Source organism: Macaca nemestrina, chromosome X (genome assembly GCF_043159975.1).
Source record: "Macaca nemestrina isolate mMacNem1 chromosome X, mMacNem.hap1, whole genome shotgun sequence".
Taxonomy (NCBI): Eukaryota; Metazoa; Chordata; class Mammalia; order Primates; family Cercopithecidae; genus Macaca; species Macaca nemestrina.
In genome coordinates, this window is record NC_092145.1 from 84,573,896 (window position 1) to 84,594,254 (window position 20,359).

The 20,359-nt window shown below is 44.1% G+C and overlaps 1 protein-coding gene across 2 annotated transcripts in view; it reads right to left on the bottom strand.

Annotated features, from left to right (window-relative positions):
* LOC105476671 (immunoglobulin binding protein 1) overlaps positions 1 to 19,252 on the bottom strand; it is a 32,867-nt gene extending 13,615 nt beyond the window's left edge. Inside the window, exons 1-6 of one of the 2 annotated variants that reach the window (XM_011732808.2) lie at positions 19,030 to 19,252; positions 18,435 to 18,847; positions 17,756 to 18,049; positions 5,918 to 6,113; positions 3,889 to 3,968; positions 2,065 to 2,177 (exon numbers count right to left, since the gene is read on the bottom strand). In XM_011732808.2, coding sequence (XP_011731110.1) covers positions 2,065 to 2,177; positions 3,889 to 3,968; positions 5,918 to 6,113; positions 17,756 to 18,049; positions 18,435 to 18,622 — 871 coding nt within the window. In that variant the 5' untranslated portion in view covers positions 18,623 to 18,847; positions 19,030 to 19,252. Of the gene's footprint in view, positions 1 to 2,064; positions 2,178 to 3,888; positions 3,969 to 5,917; positions 6,114 to 17,755; positions 18,050 to 18,434; positions 18,848 to 19,029 lie in introns of those variants that run through there. The other variant, XR_011618393.1, reaches the window with a different exon arrangement.
* Positions 19,253 to 20,359: the final 1,107 nt, after the last annotated feature.

A 20,359-nucleotide genomic window follows, 5' to 3' on the forward strand; every position in this document is an offset into this window, starting at 1 on the left:
CATTCCTCTAAAGAGTACTGATTTTTCATTTTAGCAGGCAATTAACTTGTCTAAAACCAAAATGCCAAATTCTACCTCCCTTGCATTGGGCAACAGCTGAATTCTCCATTCAGTTATTTTAGCCTCAGTTGAGGTGCTTAGAGTCCATTCTGTGCATGCATAGTCAGCCAGAGATTTCAGTAGGGTCTGTACACAGAAAAAGGGCATCTCCTCTGTGGTTCTCTCTTTTCTGGGATATCTTCCTTCGTTTTTCAGTTGCTAGTCACTGTGACCTCAGTTCTCTCATTCCTCAAACAGTACTACTGCAAGTTCCTAACTAAGTTTGAGTTACCCCACATCATAGTAACTGCAGTTTGCCCACAGGTGAAAAGCTAATCCTTTCAAATTACCACTCTTCTCTTTTTGGTGCTATAGTAGAAACAGAACTGAATCTAGGAATTTGAAGGTCTGATTTTAAATCCTAGTCAGGCCACCTTAAGTCAGTTCTCAGTGACTACTTCCTCATTTTATTTATTTGAGACAGGGTCTCACTCTGTCACCCAGGCTGGAGTGCAGTGGCATGATCTTGGCTCACTACAACCTCTGCCTCCTGGGCTCATGTGATCCTCCCACCTCAGCCACCCGAGTAGATGGGACTACAGATACATGCCACTACGCTCGGTTGGTTTTTGTATTTTTGGTAGAGATGGGGTTTCGCCATATTGCTCAGGCTGGTCTTGAACTCCTGAGCTCAAGCAATCCGCCTGCCTCAGCCTCCCAAAGTGTTGGGACTAAAGGTGTGAGCCACTGTGCCCAGCGCATCTTATTTATTTTTATTTTTTTTCTTTTTGTTTTCACCTATTTGTCCCAGAGCACTTTCTCATCTTAAAATGAGAAGAAGAATGTTTGCTTCATGAAGTTTTAAGAGGATCAAATGAAGCTGAGCGTGGTGACTGATGCCTATAATCCCAGTGCTTTGGGAGGCTGAGGCAGGAGGATTGCCTGAGCCCAGGAGTTTGAGACTAGCCTGGAAAACACAGTGAGACCCTGTCTCTATTTTTCCTTTTTAAAAAAAGGATCAAATGGGTTAATATATGAGATAAGAAAACTGAAGCTCAGAGGGACTAGGATATTCCGTCTATTAAGTGACAGGAGGGTCAGACACAGTGGCTCATGCCTGTAATCCCAGCACTTTGGGAGGCCGAGGTGGGTAGATCACCTGAGGTTAGGAGATCAAGACCAGCCTGGCCAACATGGTGAAACCCCATCTCTACTAAAAATACAAAAAGTAGCCAGGCATGGTGGCAGGTGCCTGTAATCCCAGCTACTCGGGAGGCTGAGGCAGGAGAACTGCTTGAACCCAGGAGGCGGAGGTTGCAGTGAGCCAACATCACGCCATTGCAGTCCAGCCTGGGGGACAAGAGTGAGACTTCGTCTCAAAGAAATGTGACAGGAGTCAGACTGTTCATCCCAGGTCTGTCCATACTTTTTCTGTTATACCCTATTGCTTCCACCTTTTTGATGGCCACCCTCTCCATCTTGCCCTTCCAAAGACAATTCCAAGTACCCACTATGACCCAATTACTAAGTTGGGCATTAAAGGTACAGTAAGCCAAAGTCCCTGCCCTCAAGGAGTTCCAAGTATCATTTCCTCCTTGTAAGTGCTGACTCTCCTTCAGCTTACACCTGTTTTGGTGACCTTCCAGTACCTTCAGGTAGTTGTTTTTAAAAATATTTTGTTCAGTTTGTAATTGTTATCCTGTATGAAGGGCTGGCCTGATACAACCTACTCTGCCATTACCAGATGTGGAACTGCTATCCACAGACTGAGTTTTCTACACAGCTTGCTCTGTTTTTATGTCATGACATTTGGAGAGATTTACAAACTATGCTACCACTGTCCCCATCCTCCCATAATCATCTGCTATCTAATAATAAACATAATACTGCCTAGAATCTTTCTATTACTCAGAATCTTTGTCCCCACTATTTCTGCTCCTAAAGGGCAACTATACTTGGTGAGAACTTAATTGCCAGGGAGTAAAAGACCAGTGGTACAACTATTTCCCTCCTACCCCGTCATACCTGGTGTTGCCTTGGCTACTCCCTGATCCGGTAATGCTCCATATTTCCGATGTTGCTCATACCAGTCACTCACCGTCATAGTTGCCAGACTTGGATAACCAGCTCCAAATACTCTGCAAAAATTACACTGCATTTAGAAAACGAAAAAAAAAAAAAAAAAAACTACTACTAAAAAGTCTCTTTAACAACAAAGTCTGTGTCCATTTCAGCCTTGTTCCCTACCCAGTCAACTTCTGAGGAGTTGTGCAAACTCACGGGAGGATATGTAAAAAGACGCATCCAGAAAGGGGCATTAAAGTCCAGAGCTTTCATGAGAAGATAAATAGCCCAGGATCATCTCCCATTAAGCAATCCCAGAGGCCAATACTCCACAAAGCAGTGAAGACACCGTGGAATGGGTATTCACAGTTGGTGACTCTGAAAGGTACAGAAAACAAGGAGACTCCCATGCCACCCTAGGGAAAAGTATCTCAAGAACTCAGAATTAAATCACAGGGAGGCAAATATGTCCTTTTGAGAATTGTAGCTGAAGGCAGGAAGAGTGCGAATAATGTTTAAAAGACAAAACAAAACAAAACAAAAAAAACCCTTTAAAGTATACAATTCCCCGTTCAATTATTTTCCTTTTTTCTGTTTTATTTGTTTGTTTACATGTCCGCCTTTTTTTTTTTTTTTTTTTTTTTTTTTTAGATGGAGTCTCACTCTGTCGACCAGGCTGGAGTGTAGTGGGGTGATCTCAGCTCATTGCAGCCTCTACCTCCTGGGTTCATGCGATTCTCCTGCCTCAGCCTCCTGAGTAGCTGGGATTACAGGTGCCCACCAACATGCCTGGCTCATTTTTCTATTTTTAGTAGAGATAGGGCTTTGCCATGTTGGCCAGGCTGGTCTTGAACTCCTGACCTCAGGTGACCCGCCTGCCTCGGCCTCCCAAAGGGCTGGGATTACAGGCGTGAGCCACCATGCCTGGCCCATGTGTGCCTATTTTTAAGCTTGAGTTTGTGAAGGAAGTGTCTGAGGAAGACAGACATGGTGAAAGTTTCGGGAGAGATAATATCCCTTTGATAAAAGAACAACTTCCGTAGGTGAGATCATGACTTTTCTTTTCTTTTTTTTTTTTTTTTTGAGACGGAGTTTCACTCTTGTTGCCTAGGCTGGAGGGCAGTGGCGTGATCTCGGCTCACTGCAACCTCTGCCTCCCAGGTTCAATCGACTCTCCTGCCTCGGCCTCCCTAGTAGCTGGGATTACAGGCATGTGCCACCACGCCCAGCTAATTTTGTATTTTTAGTAGAGACGGGGTTTCTCCATGTTGGTCAGGCTAGTTTCGAACTCCCGACCTCAGGTGATCCACCCACCTCGGCCTCCCAAAGTGCTAGGATTACAGGCGTGAGACACTGTGCCCGGCCGAGTTCAGGACTTTTCTTTTTTTTTTTGAGACAGAGTCTCGCTGTGTCGCCCAGGCTGGAGTGCAGTGGCCGGATCTCAGCTCACTGCAAGCTCTGCCTCCCGGGTTTTTACGCCATTCTCCTGCCTCAGCCTCCCGAGTAGCCGGGACTACAGGCGCCCGCCACCTCGCCCGGCTAGTTTTTTGTATTTTTTAGTAGAGACGGGGTTTCACCGTGTTAGCCAGGATGGTCTCGAACTCCCGACCTCGTGATCCGCCCGTCTCGGCCTCCCAAAGTGCTGGGATTACAGGCTTGAGCCACCGCGCCCGGCCGAGTTCATGACTTTTCAACATCACTCAGTCTGTGGGTCACTCATGAATTGCCACATTGAACCATAAAAGCAGAGGGCTGCAAAGCAAACCCCTTTCTAGTACTACCTACTTGGCTTGGGCCGTGTTCCGAGTGAGAATGAAGGGTTTCACTGGAGGCCTCTCTTGGCGAGATGAGTTAGAAGTTGATGCCTAAAAAGGAAATTAATTATGAGAGGTGAATTTGCCATTTTACTCAACCTACCATATGGGCTCTCAAGTCTTCGGGTGCTTGAAAAGCTCTGGATTCAAAATTCACTTTCTATTTATCAGTCTCTAAGATATAGCAGCAGAACACTAATGGTGGAGGTTCCTTAGCTCTCCTGAGGGGGCCTGAGTACCTTACAAAAAAGACAGAAAGTTCTCCCAGGAATCATATCACTAGAAGTAAAAAAAAATTACTTGGCTTTAAAATACCCTGTCCAAAGAAGAAGATTCCAAAGTCCTCTTCCATGTTCCATCTAAATCCCTTGAGGTGAACTTGAAGCCCCTTTCCTCAGCCTGGCCTTCAGTTAAAAAGTTGAATCACTACAACCTTTCTTCTAAAACCTCTTCCAATGTAATTATGCACTTAACTGTCAAGAACTTCTACGGCGCTTTAGAAGTCAATGTTCCTAAATGAAAGGGACAAGGAATAGTTGGTAGTTTCCATATAGAGGTATATAGAAAAGTTTCAAGGAACCTTGGCTTTCTAGGGGCATGCTGAAACAAAGGATGGTTAAAGAAAAGGTGCTCACTTAGTTCTAGCTCGATCACTTTCAGAACCAATTCCAATACCACATGAGAGGACATGAAAACAACACGACAATTACAACAAACAAACAAATGAACAAGAAAAAACAAAAAACCCACACACAAAGAAAGGGACAGGGCAGGACCCAGAAAAGTCCAGCCTTAAAATGCTTGTAAAGCACTCATCTAGACATGCTCAAGGGGCCTTATGACCTTAGAATACTAATTGTTCATTCTTTGATCTCTTAACATGAAGAACTAGGTTGATGTTATCCTGAGGCAAGAGCTCCTGGGCTAATTAGTACAAATCAAATTAGGAAGAGGTTTCTCTGAGGACTTAAATAAATGCCTGTGACTTGCTGATAAATTCAACCCAATTCATGTTGTGTCCTGAACCAAAGAACAAGTGGCAGCAGAGCCTATTCTTTTGAAGTGGCAGTTCCAAAACAGGGTTATGATGTTCAAAGACAGCCAAAGCTGTTACGCCAGGTTTCTTTACCAGTTTACTGGACACTCTGTGCATGGAAATGTCCTTGCTGTGCCTCCTACGTGGGTTATCTAAAGGTGTGAGAGTGCATCATTGTGGCAAGGTTAAATTCTAATTCCTCCTCCACCCTAAGCATATCCCCCTGGTCTTTTGTTTCAGATTCTTCCTATTCTTTTCTCCCTCTCCTCCAGTTCTACCTTTCCTCTCCATTCCTATCCTCTTTCTCTCTTCCCCTTTATTATAGTGAGCACAATTTTTTTTCTTTTTTTTTTTTTTTGAGATGGAGTCTCATTCTGTCACCCAGGCTGGAGTGCAGTGGCATGATCTCAGCTCACTGCAACCTCTGCCTCCCAGGTTCAAGCAATTCTCCTGCCTCAGCCTCCTGAGTAGCTGGAATCACAGACACGCACCACCATACCCGGCTAATTTTTGTATTTTTAGTAGAGAGGGGGTTTTGCCATATTGGCCAGGCTGGTCTCAAACTCCAGGCCTCAAGTGATCTGCCCGCCTTGGCATTCCAAAGTGCTGGGATTACAGGCATGAGCCACCATAGTGGCCAGTTAGCACAGATTTTAAAAGGTTTAACTCCCTATGCCTTCCTTCAGCAGCCACAGCTTTCCACAACCAAAACCAATTTTTATTTCAGAGACTTTTCTGTCCCCCATGGTATACCACAACATTACAAATGACTACAAGTGTGTTACAGATTAAAAAGCACTGGGGAGCACATTAAATTAAAGAGAAAGTTACTCTAGTGACCCTTTGGCCTTTCTATACTCATCTTGATAAAAACAGTGATTTTATGGAGACTTAACAGGATCTTAATTTGATCTCCTGTAGAATACTCAACTCTCTGGCAGTAGCTTTCTTTGGCCAGGCTTACCTCTCTTGAAGAGTCTCTTTCTCTCAGGATCTTTATTTCCTGGTCAATGCTCTCAATCTCTTCTAAGCTGATATCAATCCACCTCTGAAGGTGAAGATGATAATATTCACGAACACGCTCATCATCTGCTTGACCACTTTCCACAGCAGATTTCATTGCAGACAACCTATGCTCCAACTCCTTCTTCTGCTTGTATCTGTTCCACAGAAAAGCATTACCCATGAACTTACAAATAAAGAGGTATTCCTTCAAAAGAAGGCCTCAATAAGATTTCATCTTTGCAAATGACCGGGTAGTAAGCATGCCAATTTCCACTTTGGCAGGAATATAGATTCTATACCCCCGAGTTTGCCACCAGGCAGTTCCCTCAGATGACAAGGACCCAGCAGGGGCTGAGGAGTACATTCTGAAGCCAGAAAAATACAGAAGTAACCGGATCTCAGCAACTCTTTTAGGGACGATGAGTACCTTAGTCATTTGATTATACTGACCTTTACTAGGGTGGGTGCTTAGAATCGCAACATAGTGCTTCCTATGATGCTTCCATTTTGAGAATTACACCTTCAAAGAATCGCAGAATCTTAGAGGTCATTTACCTGCCACTGATGCAGGAATGCCTTGTGAAACAGCCTAAAAAATGGTCAACTCTTTTTTTCTTCTGGGCAAAATGTTCCCAGCTCTTCTGGCTTATCTTTATATCATCTGAAGACTCGTAACCACCCTGGCTACCTTTCTTTTTCAGGATGCATTCTAGTATGTCATCCGACAAATATCTACTGAGTACCTATTGCGTGACAGGCACCATTCTCAGTGCTGGAGACACAGCAGTGTATAAAAGAAAAGTCCTTGGTCTCATGAAGCATTCATTCTAGTGGAGAAGACAAAAAGAAATGGATGAGTTAGGTTGTGATAAGTGCTATGAAAGAGCAAAAAGTAAGGTCAAGTGCATACGGTGATGGTGGAAAAGTAGTGGTGCTATTAGATACAAGGTAGTCAGAAGAGACCTCTCTGAAAAGGTGACAGTGAACAAAGACTTCAGGAAAGTAACTATGCCAATATCTGGAAGACTGCTAAGGAAGACGAGCAAATACAAGGGCCACGAGGTGGGAAGTGTGCCTGGCCTGACACGGCTGAGAAATATCAAGGTGGCCAGTGTGGCTGAGGTCAAGAGGAGTGATAGAAAATGAAGTGAGACATAGCCAGGGCCATAATGTGTAGAACCTGGTAGGTCGCAATAACCAAAATATCAAATATCATGATATTTTGAAGGGGAAAGCCACTGGAGGCTTTTGAATACATGACATGAATAGAGTGACATTAAAAGACTTTTTAAAATACGGGCCACTCTGGCTGTTGTGTGGAGTATAGGCTGTGGGAGCTATGAGGCAAGGATACAAGCAGGGAAAGCAATTAAGAGGATACTGCCACAATCCAAGTGAGAGATGGTGACCTGAAACAGGAAGGTAGTGATGGAGATAGTGGGATGCGGGTATATTTAAAATATAAAATAGATAGGATATGTTGATTTATTGGATGTAAGAGCCTGAAGGAAAGAGAGAAGTCAAGGAAAAACATCAAGATTTCCAAGAGACGTATCTTGAAATATCTCTGCTTGAAATCCCACTTCAGACTCTCCAGACTCAGATGTTCCTCTGTAGGTCTTCACCCAAATCAGGGTGTCTTAAGCTGAAGTCCACAGAGAGTTCAGTGTGGTGGGGGTGGTCCTTGAACTCCCTCAAATTTTATACAGAACTCTACCTATATGCTTTCTCTTTCTTTGGCTGAGAAATCTGTATAGATTTTATCAAATTATCAAAGGGGCAAGGGGTCCATGACCCATGAAAAGTCAAGAACCGGCCGGGCGCAGTGGCTCGGCCCTGTAATCCCAGGACTCTGGGAGGCTGAGGGGGGTGCATCATGAGGTCAGGAGATCGAGGCCACCCTGGCCAACATGGTGAAACCCCATCTCTACTAAAAACACAAAAATTAGCTGGGCGTGGTGGCGTGCGCCTGTAATTCCAGCTACTTGGGAGGCTGAGGCAGGAAAACCGCTTGAGCCAGGGAGTGAGAGGTTGCAGTGAGCCGAGATCGTGTCACTGCACTCCAGCCTGACGCCAGAGTGAGACTTCATTTCAAAAAAAAAAAAAGAAAAAAAAAAAAAGTCAAGAACCACTGTTCTGAAAAGGCTATTTAAAAAATTTTTAGGCTCTTCTGTTCCTTTTACTTAACAATTGGACATTTACTATAATGTTACAAATAACTGACACATCATCATCCTAGGAAGCTTTTTGAGTAAAACACTACAAAGAAATACAATTTCTAGTTCATGAATGCTATCAGAGATACCGCTTGAGAATGTTTAACTCCAGTCTCACTCCTATCCCCAACCCTCTTTCCTGGATGTACCTAAGTCACAGGAAAAAAATAACATATGAAGACCTTAGGATGATAAAATTCAGGGTAAATTCGGGGTTAGTCTAGTAGTCCTCTGAATAAGGTTCTTTTGTTTCTTTTCCCATTCTCTGCATGCTTAAGGCCTAACTACTGTACTCTGCTGCTCCTTCCTTTTCTTCTATTTCCTAGCTTCTATGACTTTGCTCATCACCTCTTTTTTTTTTTTTTTGAGACAGAGTCTTGCTCTGTCACCCAGGCTGGAGTGCAGCGGCGCAATTTTGGCTCACTGCAATCTCCACCTCCCGGGTTCAAGTGATTCTCCTGCCTCAGCCTCCCAAGTAGCTGGGATTATAGGTGTGCACCACCACACCCAGCTAATTTTTGTATTTTTAGTAGAGACGGGGTTTTGCCATGTTGACCAGGCTGGTCTCAAACTCCTGACATCAGGTCATCTGCCCGCCTCAGCCTCTCAAAGTGTATTTCAGGTGTGAGCCACCGCACCCAGCCTGCTCATCATCTTTTAAACTTCTAACTCAACACTTGTTCATTTGGGCCAGTGTTTTTTAAACAATTTTGTCTTAGTAAAAGAACCTTTTCTTCTAATGAGAGATGCCATGGAACTCCCATAAGTAATAAACAAGTAAAATTTACCTTGGTTAAATCAGGAGGGCTGCCAACACTCCCCCCCACCCTGAGGCACTGCAGTGAAATTTTGGGGCTCCAAGGACCAGATGGAAAACCAGTCTTAGACCTTCATCACCGTTAGATTCCCCATGGTGGGCCATTACATGGAAATACTCCCTATTGCCCTACAATCCCTTATCCTTGTAACCCTTCTGACCCTGGGCAACTTCCATTCCCTTTCTCTGTTCCCAAGCTGTTGAAGAGAGTTAAGGAATTAGAAACTTGTATCAAATGGTTCAACTACAAACCATTATTGTCAAACTTTGGCTGAGCGGTCACCCTTGCTCAGCCATCCTTTTGTTCATCTTTTGTGAAGACTATTATCACCATCACACTCACCAGATGGCCAGCCAATGTAGAATTCAATTTCCCTCTTCACCATAAAATCTCTGTAACTGGCCGGGCGCGGTGGCTCACACCTGTAATCCCAGCACTTTGGGAGGCTGAGGCAGGCAGCTCGCCTGAGGTCAGGAGTTTGAGACTGGCCTGACCAACATGGAAAAACCCCGTCTCTACTAAAAGTACAAAATTAACTGGGCAGGGAGGTACATGCCTGTAATCCCAGCTACTCGGGAGGCTGAGGCAGAATTGCTTGAACCCGGGAGGTGGAGGTTGCAGTGAGCCGAGATCACGCCATTGCACTCCAGCCTGGGCGACAGAGCAAAACTCTGCCTCAAAAAAAAAAAAAAAAAAAAAAAAAAAATTTTATAACTTCTCTCTTCCTCTTTTACTCTTGTCTTTAAGGAGCTAATTCTGTCTCTACCAAGGCATTTCCAAGGTAATGTCTTTGTTTTTTTTTTTTGTTTTGCTTTGGTCCCGCTTGGTTGCCCAGGCTGGAGTGCAGTGGTGTGATGACAGCTCATTTTGGCCTCGAGCTCCTGGGCTCAAGCGATCCTCTCACCTCAGCCTCCCGAGTAGCTAAGACAGGCGCACACCACCATGCCCAGCTAATTTTTAATTTTTTTGTAGTGAGACGGGGTCTCACTACATTGCCCAGGCTGATCTCAAACTCCTGCCTCAAATGATCCTCCTGCCTCAGCCTCCCAAAGTGCTGTGATTAAATGCACAAGCCACTATGCCAGATCAAAGGTAATGTCTTTACCACTCCACTTTTGTTATCAATCTAGTACCCCACACACATTCTTCCAGGCCTCACTCTATTTATTGATCATCCTCCTTGTCATTAGCAGCTAGTTTTCACTCTACTGGTGCCTTTCCCCTGTCTTAGAAACACTTTCCCTCAACTCATTTTTCTACCCTTTTAAATGATCGCTCTTCTCTTTATTTTTGAGACAGGGTCTCTACTGTCACCCAGGCTGGAGTACAGTGCTATGATCACAGCTTACTGCAGCCCCAATCTCTCGGGCTCAAGTCATCCTCCAACCTCAGTCTCCTGAGTGGCTGGGACTACAGGCGTGTACCACCACCCAGCTAATTTTTGTATTTCTTGTAGAGACAGGGTTTTGCCATGTTGCCCAGGCTGGTCTTGAACTCCTAGACTCAAACAATCTGCCCGCCTTGGCCTCCCAAAGTGTTGGGATTACAGGAATGAGCCACCACACCTGGCCTACTCTTCTCTTTTCCATGCTACAGTGGGAATGTTACTGAACTGGGAATTTGAACACCTGAGTTTAAATCCTAACCTAGCCACTTACTAGCTATGTAACTTTGGGCAATTCAATTCTCAGAGCGCTCGCCCCCCCTGCTTTTTTTTAATCTCTAAAATGGGGACAAGAATGTCTATTTCATGGGGTTGTTACGAGGATCAAATGGAAAAACACAAATCAAAGTGCTTTGTAAGCAGCAATACACTGTTAGCTGATAAAGAAATTGAGGTGGGGGGGGGGGTTGCTAAATGATGCCACATCTATTAAGTGGTAGAAATTGGATTAGTTACCCCAGGTCTGACTCCTAAGTCTAGGCTTTTTCTGCTACGGCATTTTGCTTCCATCTTTTTATGACCACTCTGTCTCTCCCAAAGACACCTCCAAGTACCTACTATGATCCAATTACTGGGTTGGGTACCAAGGGATGCAATTATATACAATGATATAATTAGGATACTGAGATACAATTAGTCAAGGTCTCTCACCTTGAGGAGTTTCAAGTCTAGAGACTGACAGAGAGTTATACTGTGATAAGTAACATGAACTAAATGTCATGGTATCTGGGAGGGAAGATAATTAGGGAAAAGCTTCAAAGAGGACATAACATTTGCTTTCTCTTTTCCAGGCTCCTGTAAGTACCTGTACCTTACTGAGTTTCTTTTTTGAGACGGGGTCTTGCTCTGTTGCCCAGGCTAGAGTGCAGTGGCACAATCTCGGCTCATTGCAACCTCCACCTCCCGGGTTCAAGTGATTCTCCTGCCGCAGCCTCCCGAGTAGCCGGGATTACAGGCGCCTGCCATCAGGCCCAGCTAATTTGTTTTTGTATTTTTAGTACAGATGGGGTTTCACCATCTTGGCCAGGCTGGTCTCGAACTCCTGACCTCGTGATCTACCCACCTCAGTCTCTCAATGTGCTGGGATTACAGGCGTGAGAGACCGCGCCCGGCTACCTTACTGAGTTTCTGATTGCTCTTTCCTTCCTCTTCCTTCTCCCTTAACTTGCCCCAAAGTTTTATCCTTGAGTTTTTTTCTGTCTACATGTTTTTCCTTGGCAAACTCATCTACACCAACCAAAGCAGAGGCCTCCTAAATCTTTCACATCAGTCACAAAACAGTCTCATAAACTTTACTTGCACATTTCAATCTGTCTATGGAAATGACTATCCAGTTGCCACTTTAGGACCTAAATTCAGTAAATCCAAAACTAGACTCATTACTTAGCCAGCGTTCACTTCTCTATTTCTCTCAAAAGGATGGAGTTGCTGTTACTCAACCAGACTCATACTCCTCAGATATGGGAAATAGAGGACATACATGAAGAAACAGGTTTTGAGAGAGAGGACATACCATTCAGGTGTTTTATGTAAGACGGCCTCAATATCTAAAGGCATGGGTTGGGGACTTCCAGAAAGTAAATAAGGATCTGAGTAATCTGTTTTCTAACCATGTAAACTCTTCTTGCAAAAGTAGTATCTCTGATAGCTATAACTTCATTTTTTATCACTCCTTCCTATTTGAAGTACTATCATAACATGCTAACTTGTATTTCTCCCTCTGCCTTTCTTTTTCACTATTTTATATACATATCACTTCTTTCTGCAGAGCTGCAACCATACTTCTCTTAGCTTCTGCCAAACCAGATTATTACATGGTCTTTGAACATACTTAAATATACCCTGGCTTTGGGATTTTGTTCATCTTGTTTCTTCTGCTTGTCAACAAGAAGTATTGCTTTAGTAACTTCTATATGCCAAGCTCTACGGCAGGCATAACACAGTGAACAAGAAATGGTTTGTGCCCTCATAGAGTATATACTGTAGTAGGGGAGAAAGACAAAACTCAGAAAGACACATGAAATGACTGCACATAAGTGCCAAGAAGGAAAGAAACATGAAGCAAAGAGAGAATAATAGTTGTTAACTACTTAAAGAGACTGATCTGGAAAGGCCTGAGGAGTGACATTCAAGCTGAGACCTAGAGGATGAAGAATTAGCCATATGAAGAGCATTCCATGCAAAGAGAACTGCACACACAGAGATTCTAGAGAGGGACAGAGCTGGGTCTATTCAAAGAACTGAAAGACAGTCATTGTGGCTGGAGTCTAGTGAACGAGGGGAGAATGACACATGGTGAGACTGAAAAGAGGCAGGCAGCAGATCACACAAGGCCTTGGAGCTGATTTATCTATCTAGGGTGAGCAATGTTGGTAGCCTAGACTGAGGTATGATAGTGGAGATGGAGAGAAATAGAAGGATAGAAGATACCTCTTGTAGCTAGAATGGACAGGCCTTTGCTGATAGACTGGATGTGAAAATTCAGAAAAAGGGAGGAATTGAAGCTAAATCCTAGGTTTCTGGTTTAAAAACCTAAGTCAATGGTGGTACACTTACTGAGATGGCTGTGGAGGCACACTTGGGGGTAAAAGCCAAGGGTTCAAAGTATGACATGTCTGTGAAACACCCATGAAGGAAGGGTGTTGCAAGTATGGGTCTGAAGGTCAGGAAGAGTCTGGGCTAGTGATATGAATGTGGGAGACATTAGTATAAAGTTAAGTGTTGATATCTGTCAGGCATTTAAGAAAAACATTCAAAGCAGGCAGGCCAAAGAAATGCAAATCAAAACAATAGATACTTTCTGTTTGCCCAATTGGATTATCTTTTTTTTTCTTTTTTCTTTTTCTTTTCTTTTTTTGAGATGGGGTCTCGCTGTTGTCAGACCAGGCTGGAGTGCAATGGTGCGATCTCAGCTTAACCTCCACCTCCTGGGTTCCAGCAATTCTCCTTCCTCAGCCTCCCAAGAAGCTGAGATTACAGCCACCCGCCACCACGCCTGGCTAATTTTTGTATTTTTAGTAGAGATGGGGTTTTGCCATGTTGGCCAGGCTGGTCTCGAACTTCTGACCTTAGGTGATCCACCCGCCTTGGCCTCCCAAAGTGCTGGGATTACAGGTGTGAGCCACCGCGTCCGGCCACGCAATTGGATTTTCTAAGTATTAACATCCAAGACAAATGCAGTGGAACATATTCTGAAACTCTGTTATTGTGGAAAGCAACACTTTTACCATATGTCAAGAGCCTCAAAATATTCAAACACTTTGACCCAGTCACTGGCTCCAGAAATCCACCCTAAGGAAACAGTGACAGATGCATTTAAAGATGTTTGTTTATAGCATTACTTAGAATAGCAAAAAACCAGTGTCTAAATATTTGATAATAACAGATTAAATAATTATGGTACAACTAGAGCATGGAACATTCAATATCATGGTTTCAAAAAACACGAGGAAATGCTCACGGTACGTTAGGTTAAAAAAACAGGATAGTTACAGCATTCCAAATTTATTAACTTAAATAACTATATATCTGAAAGGAAACACACCAGAAAGTTAACAATGATCATCATGAGTGCTAGGACTGAGGCTTATTTTTAATTTAAAAAATATTCTTCTGTTTTGCAAACTTTCTACAATGAGCACTATTACTTTTACACTCAAGAAAATCTTTTTTTTTTTTTTTTTTTGAGACAGGGTCTCACTCTGTCATCTAGGCTGGAATACAATGGTGTGATCACAGCTCACTGCAGCCTCAACCTCCAGGGGCTCAAGTGATCCTCCCAGCTCAGTTCAGCTTCTGGAGTAGCTGGGACTACAGGACTGTGCCACCACACCTAATTTTTTATTTTTATTTTTTGGTAGAGACAGAGTCTTACTTTGTTGCCTAGGCTGTTCTTGAACTCCTGGGCTCAAGTAATCCTCCCGCCTCGGCCTCCCAAAGTGTTGGGATTACAGGCATGAGCCACCATGCTCAGCCTAATTTCTATTTTTAATCATCCTGTAAGACTCGTCTCAAATACCATTTATGTTCTTTTTTTTTTTTTTGAGACAGAGTCTCATTCCATTACCCAGGCTGGAGTGCAATAGCGCGATCTCGGCTCACTGCAGCCTCTGCCTCCCGGGCTCAGGCGATTCTGCTGCCTCAGCCTCCCGAGTACCTGGGATTACAGGAGTGCATCACCACTCCCGGCTAATTTTTTTTTTTTTTTTTTTCCCAGAGACGGGGGTTTCACCATGTTGACCAGACTGGTCTTGAACTCCTGACCTCAAATGATCCACCTGCCTCAGCCTCCCAAAGTGCTGGGATTACAGGCGTGAGCCACCGTGCCTGGTGTCAAATGCCATTATGTTCTGAAACCTTTTCTTCATCCCTCCAACCAGATGTGACTACTCCCTCGTCTTTCTCTTGCAGGTTTTTTTTTTTTTTTGTATAATTATTTGGATACCAAACTCACTGTTTAAACTACCTACTACCTGCTGACAGGCTGCCCCCAACTACTTACAAAGGACAGGATGTTAAATTCCATTTCATATCAGTCTAGCCCATATCCTCAGTCACTCACTATCCCCTAACTTTATTATTCCTCATAGTCCTTACCAGCTGAAATTTCATTATTTACTAGCTTATTGTTTTTCTCTCGCACCAGAATAAAAGCTCCATAGCAGCACTGACTTTATCTGGTTCTCTAACACCTAGAACAGCTCCTGGCACACAGGAAGGAATTAATAAATATTTTTGAATAAATGAGTCATCTTCAGCTCTCTAGACCAAGCCTCTCCTCTGAGCTTCAGACTAACAGATACCTCTACTTATCTCCTAGGCACCTTAAACTCAACATGTTTCAATACTAAATTCATACTCTCACCTTCCCCCATCTTCTCTTTTTCCTCTTTCCCCATCGCAATAAATTTCACAGCCATCCACCTAAATCAGAAACATGGACATCTTTCCTTGCTGCTTCCTTCTATCCCACCTTCCACAACCAATTGATCACCAGGTTTCCTGTAGATTCAACCCTCCTAAATATATTCCCCCATCCCTCTACCATTGCAATAGTAAACCCCAGTCACCTTTGTGACTTAACTGGGTCTAATCTTTTCCCTCATTGTTTCCTAACTGCTGTTAGAGTGTACTAGTTAAAATACAAATGTGATCATGCTACTATTTGAAAAGAAACAGCCAGGGCGCAGCAGCTCACACCTGTAATCCCAGCACTTTGGGAGGCCGAGGCGGACCAGCCTGGCCAACATGGCAAAACCCCAGCTCTACTAAAAATACAAAAATTAGCCGGGCGTGGTGGCAGGTGCCTGTAATCCCAGCTACTCGAGAGGCTGAGGCAGGAGAATTGCTTGAACCCAGGAGGTGGAGATTGCAGTGAGCCGAGATCACACCACTGCACTCCAGCTTGGGTGACAAGAGCAAAACTCTGTATCAAAAAAAAAAAAAAAAAAGAAAAAAGAAACAGAACTCTTCAGTGGATCTCAGTCACCAACCAGAGTAAGCTCTTTGGCATGTCCTATCTGATAGCAGCTGACATTTACAGAATACTCACCATGTGCCAGATATTGGGCTGTTTTATGTGCTTTTTCCCATTTGTGCTTATTAACCCTGAGGTAGGTACACGTGTGTCTCAACTTAGAACGGGGCTACATCCCAATAAATCCATCATAAATTGAAAATATGGGAAGTTGAAAACACATTTAATACAGCTTATTGAACATCATAGCTTAGCCTAGTTTACCTTCAACATGTTCAGAACACTTATATTAGCGTACAGTTGGGCAAAATCATCTAACACAAGGCCTATTTTATAATAAAGTGTTGAATAACTCATGTAATTTATTGATGTTCCCCTGAATGTGTATTGCTTCTGCACCAATATAAAGTCAAAAAATTCTAAGACAAGCCATCGCAAATCGGGGACCACCTGTACCATTATTATTTAGATTTCACATATGAGGAAAGCTGAGGCTCAGTTAGGTTAAATAACTTCCCCAAAGTCCAACAAATTATAAGTAAAGCTGGGTCTCAAACCCAGGTCTCTCACTCTACGACCCATACTCTTAGCCGCAAATAATAATAGTTGACTTTGAGTGTTTACTGTGTCAAACATTGTGCTAACTGCTTTATATATATTTGTCTTTTAATCCTCAAAAACCACTTTATAAGGAAGGACCTATTATCTGAATTTTGCAGCTGGGGAAATTCAGGTACTGAAAGATTAAATAATTTGCCAAAAATCAGTGATTAATCACAGCGGTCGAGCTGGGATTCAAACACCTTATCAAGTTCTCAGCAACAAGTTTCTCTTCACGTTCCTCACATCCCAGGCTCTCCTTGATGTGGACCCTACAACATTCTTCAGTATCATTCCTTCCCCCTTACCACCACCCTCTTTGTGTTCTACCATCACCTAATTGCTTATAGCTGTTGTTTTCATCCTACACATCTCCACCCATCACTGTTTCTTTAATGCCTCTATGGCTTTACTAAGTCTATTACATACTCTGCTGGCTAATGCCCTCCTCTCCTCTTCCTCTGGATATTCCTATTTACCCTTAAAGAACTCAGCACAGAAGTCACCTCTTCCAGGGAGCTTTCTCCTCTCTCCTGCTCCCTTTGGTTAGGTGCCCCTCCCGTCTGCTCTCATAGTACCTTGTACAACCCTCCATAACATCAGTTTATATTGATATTCTGTTTCTATGCCCGTTTTCCTCACCAGATTGTATGCTCCTCCAAGGCACGGACAACTCATACTCACACAAACACCTATATACTTTGTATCCCCAGTGCCTAGCATAGTTCCTAGACAGCATGACCACCCATTAAATGTTGTTTAAAAAACAAACAACAAAAAAACCTAAGAAAGTAAGCAACTTTTCCAAGATCACACGATGAAGCTGTGCCAGGACTAAGATGAGTTCAGGATGTTACACATCTACTCCAGCAGTCTGAACAGAGTTCCTCAATCAGTGGACCATAAAATGGCCTAGCTTTGTCTTCCAGAGACATCTACCCCACTGTACCATGTGAACATTGCTATGATGTGATGTGGAAAAGGTTAGGAGACACTCTGCTAAACTACATTGCTGCTGTTGGCAACCATAAGGTCGTAGGGGTCTGACAGGTAAGTATAATCATCTCAACAAAAGCAGAGGCTTCTTGAAAAACTCAGGAAAGTTTGCTCTCCCCAGGGCCTATGCTCAATAAGAACCAAGAAAGTGACACACACCATTCTGGCCCCCCACCAACCGCCAAGAAAGCATGCCCCCGAAAAGCACTGCCATTGGGCAGCCCTCATATTATAGCTATTGACCCACCTCTCTATTTTAGCCTGTCTTTGAGATGCCATAGCAACAAGGCTAGGATAAGCCATGGAAGAATTGGCAGTGTGATTTTCAGCTGAGTTGTTCTTGGTTTTGGGCAGCTCAAACTCTGCCACATGATAGCAATGGCACTGAGTTAAGTAGTTCATAAAGTGTTCTCGAGCCCGCTGCAAATGATCTAGACGCTTGCTGGGGTTGACTTGTTTCATGGTGAGGGCTCCTTGAAACGCTGGCACCAACAGGTACTTCAGGTCGGTGGAAGCAATCTCTTCCAAATCTTCATTTCGGCTGGAAGAGCAAAAAGGAGGCAGTGAAGCCTGGCTAGGCATTCAAATTGTGGCCTTGGCTCCTGGGGGACGGAGTGGGAGGCTGGGCTGGGAGTGGAGCAGAGGGAGGAGGCACGGGTAACAGCGCCCAGTTTCACTCAATGAAAGTGGCTGAGCGCTCACATCCAGTGCCTTGCAATCAGCAGACACTAGGGAGCAGAGTCGTGGGATATCAACCATCTGGGAAGAGAGGTGGGGAATGTAAACAATGTACACAAGATCGCAGTGGTAAGTAGGAACGAAAGGTTCTCACTACTAAAGGTCCCCTCCACTCAGACGCAATGGCTCCACCCTTGGTAACCATTATTACCTTCGTTCTCAGCCATTATTACTATCTTCCCCCCTACCTGAACAAGTCGAGCTGCGTTAACATTTCGGCAGCCTTCTCAAGGAGGTCCAGGCCCTTGAACACCTTCTCCTGGACTATCCGGGAACCGGCAGGTTCAGTCGCTACTTCTACTTCGTCCAGTAACTGTTTGCCCGTTTCGAACAGCTCGGGGAGCCGCGGCAGCAGTAACTCGTCCTCAGCAGCCATCTTGGGGAGAGAGGAACCCGGAAGATCTCTTTCCCGGGGTCAAAGGCAACCTTGATAAAGAAGAACTGGGCGACCGCGGACAAAACCGGAAGAGGCAGCTCATTGGTCCGGTAGCCTCACTGTTACCAAAGCATCAAAGGACTTCCGGGAGCCGCCGTTCGCCGGCCCTGGCAACCGTTTCCATAGACTCATTTTATGAGGCAGCCTATTACAAGTCGTAGGCATCTGTTAAAAACAAACAAACAAACGAAACCCTAGGCGCTGTTTTACCATGAGCTCCTCGTCGCTGACACGGGGCTGAGAAGTTCTGTGGGCTCTGAAGCCCGGGTGTGGCGAGGCTGAATTCGGAGGGCCAGGAGTGCGGACGAGCGAGTGCGCTTTAGGAGCCGGTCAGGCGCGCCTCTTACCTCGCGAGTAGCTCCCTCGATTGAGGAGTCCAGGGACTCCAGCCGCTGCACCACTCCCACGGTTTGAAGATCCCTTCGCTTGAGCGCGAAGTGCAAGTAGCGCCCCCCTGCGGCTTCCGTCCACCCACCAGCTGGAGCTCCGGGTTCCTCCCGGCCAATCCTCTCCCGTCCTCTTCCCCCTTCACACCACACATGCCTACGGCCCGGGGTCCAGTGGAGCCCCCCTCAGCAAGATTGGTAACCTGCAACTTCGGTCACCGCACAGCCGGCTTCCCTTCGTGCACTTAGTTCCTATGTCAAATGTTATTTCTGTGCAACCTTCCTTGTCTCCCCACCGCCTTCCATCCTGTGCCCTTCAGCCACCAAGTCTGGGTTTCTTATCTGCATCTCTATCATGGCACCTACCACACTGTATAATTGCTAGTGACTTACAAATGTCTCTTATCGCAATGAATTTGACTCATCTTTGCACCACTCTGGCTAGCCTGAGTACTCAGTATCAGTCATTATCTGAATTAAAAAAAAAAGTGATCAGTTTGGAAAGCAGCCCAGTTATGCAGAACTGCATTGTTCAGTAGGTAGTTACTAGCTGCTTGTGGCTACTAAGCACCTGAAAGTGGCTATTTGGAATCGAGGTGTGTTGCAAGTGTAAAAAAAACCCAGATTTCAAAGACATTAAAAAAAAAAGAATGAAAAATGTCAATACTTTTTACAGGGACTACATGTTGAAATGATAGTCTTTTGGATATATTGGATTAAATATATTATTAGAATTAATTGTACTTGTTTATTTTCACTTTGTAAATGTGCCTGCCAGATAATTTAAAACTATATTTGTAGCTCCCGTTATATTTCTACTGGACAGAACTGATGAAAAATGTAATTTCAGGACTTCAAAGAAGGGACATCATTGTTTTGAACAAAGCAGTATAAATACATACTGATTACCTTAGGACGCAGCCTGAATTGTCCTAGGAGATTTAAGTAGCAGGCACACTGTCTAACCCTGAATATAAACTTTTAAACTAGTATTTTAAACTACATATAGTTGAGAAGAGAAAAGCTTCATTAAAAAACAACTAGAGGGCAATATAGGACAGTATAAAATAGGTGATACGTTGTACTGCACAGGCTGTTGGAAAACCAAGAAAGGGCAAGTCTTGGTTCTATGCTAGGAGTAGTTCAGAAGGCTTCTTAGACATGACATGCAGTCACATAGAAGAATGTCAAAGTTTAAAGGGAACCCCCAAAATCGGAGGAAAAACTTGAGACCAGAAAGGTTAAGGGACTTGCCCAGCCAGTTTGTGACAAAGTCAGTGACTTCTGAGTT